The sequence below is a fragment of the Cyprinus carpio genome, chromosome B16, assembly GCF_018340385.1.
Source record: "Cyprinus carpio isolate SPL01 chromosome B16, ASM1834038v1, whole genome shotgun sequence".
Classification (NCBI taxonomy): Eukaryota; Metazoa; Chordata; class Actinopteri; order Cypriniformes; family Cyprinidae; genus Cyprinus; species Cyprinus carpio.
This window is the reverse complement of record NC_056612.1, coordinates 14,310,526-14,321,684: the sequence shown is the minus strand read 5'-3', so window position 1 is coordinate 14,321,684 and position 11,159 is coordinate 14,310,526. Positions and strand designations below refer to the sequence as shown.

The following is an 11,159-nucleotide window of genomic DNA, read 5'->3' as shown; positions in this document are numbered from 1 at the left end:
CTTAGGCCTATGTTCATGGGGTTATACCTTATGAATATATCAATATAAAATTCTTATTCAGTATTAAACTATAAAATCTATACTCTACAAGCGTTTAAGGCTGCACTGCACCATTTACACAGACTTCTATTGTCTTGTCAGTCACACAATGACACGCACACACACAGACACAGTCATGTATAGATATATACTTTATTAATTCTCTCTGGTAAAATAAAATTACAAAATAATTTCAACCTCAAACGGCACCTCCCTCATCTATAATTAATATTAATAAAATCGTTTTTATACAGCAATCATAATTTTCATGACGAATGAGAAGAATGCTATCGTATAATTATAATAAATATGAGCTATAACTGCGTTAGTAATTATTAATGGTAAAAAACTGAGCGATACAAAGCTAAGTTTCAGTAATAGCATAACTGTACAATATTCCAAGCGGATGTAATTCAGTATTCCGGCCACAGGATGTCCCTATTAGTCAGTTTTCCAAATGGTCTCTCCATTGAAACGGGGTCAGAAGTAAAATAGTCTCTTATTCCAACACCATTAGAAGCAATTCCACTAAGAAAATGACTATAATCACTCATTCTACAGTTATTTCCGTGTGAGCAGCTGTTCCACCTTGATGGGGTGGTTTTTATAATGTATCGACTGACTTCAGGGTCTCTCTTCGAAATAATGCTTTGCTCAAATGGCTGTTAGTCTCTTGCAGACTGTAAAAAGTGCCATCCAGATTTCATAACATTCTCAGCTGTTGATTATTTATACTCTCACTAATACCAACCACCCCAGTTCCTTGCTTTGCAATAAACACCTCAGTCCATTTCAGTCAACTATAAACAGAGCACTTTGGTAGCAAAGATCAGAATCAGAAAAAGTGTGTGTGTGTGTGTGAGTGTGAGTGAGTGTCCATGCATGTTAACATGTCTGAGTCAGTGTCTTCTAAAATGTATACATTCATGGTTACAGTAAAGTACGTTCGTCCTGTGGACTACGTGGAATATGGCAGTTTCGTCATAGGGTTTTTGTGCAAATGTTGGCGTCTCCATCATGATATTCTGTGATGTTAAGCTGCGTAATGCTCGTAGTTACAGTGCATTGTATGTGAATGTGTGTGTATGGTCATCTCTTCGTTTTGAATAATCATCCATCTCTCCGCCCCGGAGGGAACTTCCCGCACCAGCATCTCAGCAGCTGGAGCTGCTGGTGTTGGGACTGTCCTTGGTGGGCTGAGTCGGGACGGGGACAGAGCCGGAGCCGGAGGAGGGGTTGGCTATAGGCAGGCTGGCAGCGGTGGGTGAGAGTGCAGAGGGCGCAGTGGGGCTCAGGACCTTGGCATCACGCTCACGCAGCAGTTGAACGAGCGCGGTGTGCTGGGCGCTAAGCGTGGCCAATAAATGAGCGGGCAGAACGTTAAAGCCAGCCGTCAGCTGCTCCACCCGCTGCTCCAGACTTAACATCTGTCTCTCCAGATCCTCACTGCGGTCGTTCAGCTCAGACATCAGCTCATACATGACGCTCTGCATCTATGTGGAGAGAGAATGAGAGTGGAGTTAGACAGAAATACTGTGGTAAAGTAAAGCGAGGGATTCAGAGCAGTCAAAGAAAGAGAAAAGGAGTACTGTACAAGAACAGAAGAAAGATTAAATAGAAAGAGCAGAGATAATAAATGGAGCAATAAATACCTGGAGGAAATTAAACATCTCAAATGAGATCTCTTTAAAGTCAACATGGTGTTCACAATCCATTTGCTTTTTAATGTGATGTTTCTAAAGAAAACGGGATTTTCACTAATAAAAAGTATTGGATGGGACTTGATGGGAATTATCTATCAGAAAATGATTGGGTTGCGAACAGTGGGCGGTATGTGCCATTATGGAGCTCGCTTAAACAAGTAGCTTTGGGTGTTGGTTAGCAATATTCAATAGTGACAAGAAAGGCAGAGGAAGAGTAAGTTATTATATTCTGATGAAAGATTAGGATGGCAACATTTTTTTACATGCATGATGCACTATTCGTAATAGGACCAAGAATGTGCATTACGTAAATATGGTCCATTTGGATCTCATCTTGACTTTAATATCTCAGCTCCTTTGGCTAGACAGCCAAATAAAATTAAACAGAGATTGAATTGAGAGTCTACAGCTTCTTCAATTTTTCATATGAGAAAGATACTCCAGTAATCTCCTTGCTTTTCCTTTTGAGGTTCTCAATGAGAAATCATCAAAGTGTGAAATCATCAACTATGCAATCCATATTCAATTTATAGTTATAGTATGTCAATAGTCTCTTTTTGTTTATTCTCAGAACGTCCAAGACAAACATCTGAAACAAAGATGATACTTCAATGAAATGTAACTAAGATCTCCAACAAGTCTCCAAAGCATAGAAAGGGTACTGGCTGAGCAGTAAAATGGTCCTCTTGGTAAGAAGAACTGGTACTGTAAATAACTTAGAGTAGTCTTAAAGACTATTTTTGGATTGTTTTTACAATAAAAGTATTTTTAAAAAGTTCAAATTTTAGATAAAGTTACTTGAGAAGGAACTATTTTGAAACCATATTACTTGTTACCAAAGAACATATCTTGAATGAAGTTTATTTTTCTTGCACCACTGGCAAATATTTTAGCTTCAAGCATGGCTATATTAAAATTTAGTGAGGTTTATGCTCAAAAAAAAAAAAAACCCAGTCAGTCAAGAAACATGAGAAGCAAATTTGCATAAGATATTAACACTTGTTTTCTCAAATGTCTCAAATAAATTTATCTTGCTTCATGGATCTTTACATATTATTAATGGGAAGGCAAAATCCTAAGAAAAAGATTTTTGCTGTGAAGTTTTGTTAAATAAAGAACATTTATATAAAAGAAAAGCTTCAAAAGTGGGCAGAGAGAGCATGTAATAAAATGTACCTTGAGTAACCCAAATGAATTGAGGCTCATACAAAGCACGCACAAGAAAACTAAAGCCCGACTCACGACATGTAGACTGTACTACATCTTCAAATATCTAAAAAGAAAATGCTGCAAGTCTAGGAACACACAACTCGCACTCTTTCAGGAAAAAGCACAAAAAAGAAATAAAACACTAGATACATTCAGAAAACATGCCTAAACAAACACACACCCATCATGAAAAATATATTGAATTGCACACATTTTCTGTCATTCTTCAGCTTCCTGTCTCTCTCCCCTCCCACCCTCTCCCCGTCTCCTCGCTCCCACTGTCATCCCTGCTTTAACACTTGTTCAGGTTGCTAGGAGACACAAAGCCACAGAAACAAACGGGTCAGCATGGAAACAGTTGATTGCTGAGATATATTTGGGAAAGCAAAGGTATGTGTGTGTCACCGGGCATTATACATGTATTGCAGTCGATGTGCTTGCAGCCTTGGGCATTATAAAGTGTGTGTGTATGTGGGCATGGTAAAATTGCAGGGAAGGGAACACAATGTCATTGAAAGTGTGTGTGGGTGTCTTACTGTTTCCTAACAGATGTAACGTGCATATGCGTGGGCTCTGATGTGCAACCATGTCTGCGATTTGTGTTGATGTGTGTGCATGTATAGTAGTCTTACCTTTGATAAGTCCACCAGAGTATTGGCTTGATCACTGAGTTTTCTCTGCTCCATTTTAACACTTCGTAATCTAAAAAATGCATCACACACACACACACACACACACACACACACACACACACACACACACACACAACCCATTAGACCTCCCTCTAATCTCTCGAGCACCAACGGCCCTCGATTGTAAACCTCAAATAGCTAATTAACTTAATCATCTTGTTTTCTTTATTTGTTTGTTGTTGATGAGAATCCCCCAAGATAAATATGCAATTATGGCGTAAATCCTAAAAGCATTAGACTAAAAGGATTCCACAAGTGTGGGATTTCTTTAAAAGAAAGGCTTCGCTTTGAAAGGAGCCCTTAAAATTGGCGGACAGGGCCACAACAAAACAGTGACAGGAGGATTAGAGTTCTTCAAATGATGAGTATGTGTGTGGTGCGGTGGGCACCCACACAGAGGATAGCATTAGCATCAGCAAGCTAACAGTCAAAGAAGCTGATACAGCAGTCAGTGTAGCCAAACGAACAATCATAATTAGTTACTATAGTAGTGTAAAACAGAGGGACATGTTATTACCAAATTGGATGGACTTATGAATATTAATAAGGTGATGTAATATTTGCTCAGCTATATCAATACATAACATTAATGTATGAAGCTAGCTCTAGCCATATTAGCATTAGTGCTTGCTTAATCGACCAGGCTAAAACCAAAGCAACCCGCTTCACAGAGGCTTCTGTTTGGTCTTAAAGGGAAAGTTCACCCAAAAATAAAACATTTGGGACAACATGAGGGTGAGTAAATGATGACAGAATTATAATTTTGGGTGAACTATCTCTATTGGAACTATCTCTATCAGGCAGTTTAATGCCTACAAAAACAGCTCATAGGGACTACAACAACAAGTTACTTCCCAGGTTAGTGATGTAACAAACCCAGATAAACCCTGCCCTTGAGAAAAGGCAGCAAATGCTGTGCTGCTTTAGAGAAGAGGAAGAGAAAACTAGAGGTGCACGTAAAAATCTATTCATATATGAAATGTAATTCTGTCTCCTAACGATTCTAATGGATTCACAAGTTTCAAAATCAATGTTCTAAAGCAGCGGTTCTTAATACTGTTCCTCGCATCCCCTGCTCTGCATCTCTCTCTCTCTCTCTCTCTCTCTCTCTCTCTCTCTCTCTCTCTCTCTCTCATTCAGCTTCAACCATGAACTGTTCCAATTATACACTTATTTTCACATAGCTATGAGAAGTGTTAAACATGGACGCGCATGCAGTTGCCATACTGTATTTAAACTTTAATCAGGATAAAACCGTATATTAAAAGCTAACATAAGCAGTAGCATTTACAACAGCATATCTAAAGGTATGAGACAACAACAAACAAAAAACATAGGCCTACCATTAAAAGCCGTGCTTGCACAGGTTCTGCAAGATCCTCTTAAATAATATCCTTTGCTTCTCAATCGGGCTCAAACTGATAATACTGACGCTGTTGTTTACAATACAATCGGAGCACATGCCACTGAGGTGAGGGGCGGGACCTTTAGACGCGCACTAGAGGGGGTTTAGCCAATCACAACACACTGGGCTAGCTAACCAATCAGAGCCCATTGACTATTTCTGTGGAAGGAGATGAACAAACGTCTTACGGGTTTGGTACGACATGATGGTGAGTAATTAATGCGAGAATTTTTGGGTGAACTATCCCTTTTCAATCAGTATAGCAATGGACAATAACATTGTGTTTATAATAAGTGCACACTGCAGGCTGCCACTTTAAATGTTCAAGCTCTTTAAAGTCAGGTGGATTCTGATTGAATGTTTTTATTAACGATTATTCAAACTTTTTTGTTATAGTTATTGTTTGTTTGCAGTAAAAGTGTAGTAACCATGGTTTTTTTGGCATATTGATTAGCATTTGTATAATCACTACTACAAATACCATGGTTAAACTATGGTTAATGTAGCAAAACCATGGTTAATTTGTGGTTACCATTTACAATTTTTTTTGGTTTTATTTGTAGTAAACCATGGTTAATTTTCATAAGGGAATGGGTGCTACATGTATGATCTGTGGGACCAAATTCTCCTGATAAGAATATAAAGCATAAAAATATCATGAATTTGGTATTTGCATGATACAAAAAACCTGAATTACATCATAAATCTCAAGGTAAAATTTCACAGTTCAAGATGTAATCCCAAAAACAGGTCTGAAGAGAATGGTAGAAAAAACCATCACCACACTTGAATGTAAATGAAAAAGCTGATGAAGCTTAGCACGCACAGCTAACCTTTATTGGAAAAAGCTGCCACCGTCAGATGCCTTCAGTTTGGGAAGATATTTGTCTTGTTTTTTCTCAGATACCATATCCGTGGGCAGGTCAGAGATGCCAACTACCACTCAGCCCAAATGCAAAGCACTTCAAATGCTTTTTGTGTGGTTTTAGCTTACACTGCTAAAGCTCACTTAGCATTTTTGTTGTTTATTGGTCTATCTGTGCGATCAATGTGAGAATATAAAGTGCATAGATGAGCGTTCGAGTAAATTTGTTGTGAAAAGTTGTGTGTCTGTAATGGGAGGTTGTTTTTCTCACTGGTGAATGGCTTGGAGGAACTTCCTCTGATGCTTGCGTACGCGGGAGTGGTCGATTTTCTTCATCAGCTTGGTGTGCTTGTATATCAGCCAAGTCTCTCGTAGAACATTCGCCGCTGCGTTCTTTATCTGAGGGGACATGTCACCATAACAACAATATTAGCAACAGGAAAAGCATTTCAGGAGAAAGCAATCACAAGCATAAGCTCTGCTTTGCCAATACATGCACACAACCCCAAACGTCTGCCAAATTAAAGGTCCTCTTGGGAGATATTCCAGAGTGATCTGACAACAGATTTTGTAGAGCATAATTCTGTCATCCGGTAAATTCACTATTTTGGCCCCAGACCAGCAATGTCCAATAAAAGAGGGTCAACTCTAAAGCTATTACAAGATATCTTTATATCTTTTTGGTGAAGTTTTGAAGGACAAAAGCAAAGCCGCTTCTTCCATTCTGACATTCATCATTTCCAATTGAATTGCATGGGGTTGCAATCATGTGGATTTTTGGATCCAATTGACCCTTTGCAAAAACCTGCCCACCTTAGTTACTGTTGTTATCTTTGACAAGCCACTCTCACACTACACATCATGTTCTCACGCAGTAAAAAATACATCGTGGAGCAAAGAGGAAACTGACAACATGCCGACAGACAGGAAAGAGCAGGTTACTTTTGGAATGAAACAAAGTTTCAGCTTTCAAATTTTTTAATAAATTCAAACAATAAATACCATTTTGTGGCTCTTTAATGTGTTGTGACAGATCACTGTATTACCTCAGTTCAAGCAGCATGTAAACTGATCGTCTTTTCAAATTTACTTAAAGCACAAAATAAACATGAATGAACATCAGAATGTATTTTATTTCAACTGCGGAAAGACAACATTTTTTTCAAGTTTAAGTCCATCGAAGTTAATCTACTCTCCTGTCTAATTTATTTGTCAGGCAAGATGGCAGATTCAGCATTATGATTGGTCGCAAAAGGTCAATTTGAGCCTCAAATTGATTAAAATATCTGAACTTTAACAGTTAAACCATATGTGACCAACCAACGAAAAGTAATATATTCTAATTAAGATGATGACTTATGTGAGAGTTTCCAATATCTTTAAAACCTATAAAATGTGTTTATGAATATATGTCAGAAATTATTATTTTAGAAATATTACATATTTATTTACACATAATAGTTTAGCCATAAAAATAAAATAAAATAAATTCTAAAAAAAAAAAAAATCTAGACAGGATGATGCTGTATTGGCCATGACTAAGCAGAGTAGGTTAAGATACCAGATTTTTTTCTTTCTTTTTCTTTTTGAGTTAAGAAAATGCTGTACTTTATTATTTATTATTATTATTATTATTATTATTATTATTATTATTATTAGCCTGTTACAGGCAAAGAAAATTGTTTTAAAAAAATAATGTTATTAACCGGTATTTCTTATTACTCGAACCGGTTTCGGAACGGTAAAAATCCAGAGGAACGCAGGAACAGAAATGTCAAAATATCGATTCTCCTTGGAGTGAACCGACTGAATTAGTTTTTTTGTTTTCAAGCCCTGGTTTTGAGGTTCATATATTACAGCATTTTTAACTCCAGGCTCTTTCCCTTGAAGACCTCCTTGTGCATTGAAAGATTTGTTTGTGATGTCCTGAAGCAACGGAAGCTCTCTAAATCTCACATATGTCACCAGAAAATGAAGAGGGAGAGCAAATAAAGGACAAAATTGAAAAAGAAAATCTGTTGAAGAAAAATGAATGAGGAGACTTCAAAGGGGTGCCGCTTCGGAGAAAAGAACAATTACATCCTCGGTGGGCAACGGAGGGACGATGGAACCTTCCTGCTTTTAATAAGCTCCTGATGTGACAGTATTCCTCCACCCATAGGGCAGCACCAGGCTTCCTTTATTATTTTTTCACTGTGTCTGGATTTAGCACTGCGCAACTCCGATTAATTAATAGTGGTCAGTGTATTTAATAATACAAAAGTAGGAGCTCTGGCCCAACCTCAATGCAGGTCTCATTTATGAAAAGAGACAGGGCAAGTTAGAGAATGAGAGAGGGAGAAAGATGATACCAGATATAATTTAGGCAGGGATACTCTTGGCAGTCTGTAAGTGGAGTTTTCTGGAATCTGGACATGCGCATAAAAATCATATTTCAGGAAAAATCATCATGCAAATTGATGGTATAGCCCAGATATACCAACAAAAAGTTTATTTGACAGTCTATTTCATTCCCCACATATATTAAAATCTTAAAGAATGCATAAAACTTATTTAAAATGCATTAAATAAAAAAATATATATATTTTTTTCACAGTTGGTAAATTTTCAAAATTTTAAGTTCTAATTACAATTTATTTTAAAAACACATTTCGCTTAAAAATTGCATTACCCATGATATTGTTTTATTTGCTTGTCATTTTAAAACATCTGACCATTATTTAATAAAGTGATTCTCAATTTTTGGGCTCTAACAATATTCTACAACAATATTCAAAGGCCCCAAGACTTTTCCAGATATTTGTGATTTAAGCCCAATTTATACTTCTTCATCGAACCTACGCCGTAGTTATGTCATAGGCTATGTGTTGTACGGCGTAGCCTGACGTGCACCTCTCCAAAAATCTAACAGCGCGTCAATTCTACGTGGACCACAAGCACTGTGATTGGTCTGCTAGAACCCCTCCCTCCGTATGTACTTGAGTTTTGTGTGTGTGTATGTGCATTTTAATATATTTTTATGTTACACCTTCTTATATAAAATAAAACAAAGCAAAGAACAAGTGTCTTATCATTTAATTTACTACATAGCATTATATATCACTAGTTGTCTGCGACCAACAATGTTGATCTGCCGTGGTACAAGTCCTTGTGGAGATTGAAAGAATGCCATCTTCTACTGTTCCGTTGTTGTCTCCTTTTTGTAGTTTTAAATAATGATATAATGATTTGATATTTATTTGCCCCTGTCACGACTATATAATGCGTTTCAGACGAGTCGCTTCTTCTTCTGCTTTTTCCGTGGTACTGTAGGTTACACCAGCAACATGCCTGTGGACACTGCATCCTAGTGGTTTGCATGTGTACTGCACGTCGACTCGGACAACGATACAGAAGTATAAATGAAAACTGACGCATAGCCTATGGCGTAAAAGCTATGGCATAGGTCAGACGCAGAAGTATAAATCAGCCTTTACTGAAAGAAGAGTAAGGATAAAGATAAAAAAATGATTTTGTTTTTAAAATTATCAAATATTTACCTACATGATAAAATATTTCAGAGCTCGACATAACTAGAAAAAATTATATTCTTATAAAAATGCACTTTTTGTCATGACTTTTCTTCTAAAATCACATTTTAAAAATTAGGCTACCTTACATATCCATGTTTCCCAAAATCATGATGGAAAAGAACAAAATGTTTGGTCGATTTAGCCAATTTTAATGTTTGTTTTGTCTTATTTAAAATAATTTTCATTTTGAGGCCCTTTTGGAAGTTTGCTGATGGCCCCTGGTTGAGAACCACCCATTTAATCGAAACTAAAAGAGTTAATCAACAAACCATTTGCTCCACCAACAGTTTCAACAGGTTTGATTGATTATTATGTGTATTTGAGAGTCAACATCTTAATCAACCATAATGACCCCTTCATACTGTATTACTGTATGATTTGTCACTTGGCAATTACTACTACTGTAGGTACAGTACAATCAATCAGAGACAAGAGACCAAGAGAGAGACTGTCAGAGAGGTTAAAGCAGTTGCAAGTGGACGTCAGACAGAAAGAGGCAGAGGGCAGGGAACTTTAATGAAGTCCGGGCCATCATTGTTGACTATGTGGTAAATTGAAGCCTTACCATTACAGCAGCTGCCAGACCAGCTCACCTCAATCTACAACTGCCAATTCAATCATAGAACATTGCTCCAAGAAAAAATTAAACATACAGGATATGCACTACACTTTTACAGTAGAGTTAATGGAGTTATTTCACTCTATTATCGATCATAATCTCTGACCTACTCTCCGAATTGGCACTGTATCACTTGTTCATTCATCACACCTTAGATTAAAGACTGGACAGATATTTAAAGCATTATGGATTTTGCAATTTTGATTACCCTGGTAAAAAGATCATACTAAGTATAGTTCAAATATAATAACATATTTACTGACATAACTCTCAAGACTTACTGATATACTTCAAATATACTTCAGTGTATCTTTAGTTGGACTTGGTCCGCACAATTAAAGTGAATTAAGCACAAAATTATTTGTTACAATTTAGCAGACTTTACGTATTCCAGTTTAGTATACCAAAAGTACAATTGCAGGGTATTTTTATTAAGTACAAAAATATGTAAATGTATTTGTAGTATACTTGACATGAAATAAATGTATTTCAGATACATTTTAGTATTTATTTATTTAGTATTTATTTTTCACCATGGTAGGTAATTTAAGATGATTTAAAACTTGTATCTTGCATTATATTCCATACTTTTACCATTTGTGAAGAGCTTTTTAATCTAAGAATCATTTTCCACTATAAAGAATCTTTTGTACAACGCAAAGTTTCTACAAATGTTAAATGTTTTTCATGGAAGCATAGATGCCTACTAAGATCTTTTGCTTTTAAAAATGTGTACTGAATAAACAGGTAGTTAAAAATAGCTAAATTGAAAGATTATTCTACTGTGTGTTCATCACATAATAACCTTTAAAAACAATAATTGCATTAAAGGAAATAAATATTTACAACCCTCATGAATGCATATTTATTCTTGAAGACTGGCTTTTACAAGTGTGATAAGTTGGGAATAAAATCGGAACACTTTATAAAGAGCACATAAGCATTTCTATTTAAAGGTAGCCTGTGGTAAACAGTTCTGGCCTGAGAAGCCTGTCTGTCTTCACCGTACTGTCAGTTCCTTCTGACAGCGAGACGGAGGAACACCCTGCACCCTG

The 11,159-nt window shown here is 36.7% G+C and overlaps 1 protein-coding gene across 3 annotated transcripts in view; it reads right to left on the bottom strand.

The window, feature by feature from the left end:
• Positions 1 to 174: 174 nt before the first annotated feature.
• Positions 175 to 11,159, bottom strand: part of LOC109067432 (small conductance calcium-activated potassium channel protein 3-like) — a 64,067-nt gene continuing 53,082 nt past the window's right edge. For all 3 annotated transcript variants that reach the window (XM_042740930.1, XM_042740932.1, XM_042740931.1), the window contains 3 exons: positions 6,185 to 6,312; positions 3,584 to 3,653; positions 175 to 1,532 (listed from right to left, as the gene is read on the bottom strand). In XM_042740930.1, coding sequence (XP_042596864.1) covers positions 1,194 to 1,532; positions 3,584 to 3,653; positions 6,185 to 6,312 — 537 coding nt within the window. In that variant the 3' untranslated portion in view covers positions 175 to 1,193. The remainder of the gene's footprint in view (positions 1,533 to 3,583; positions 3,654 to 6,184; positions 6,313 to 11,159) is intronic.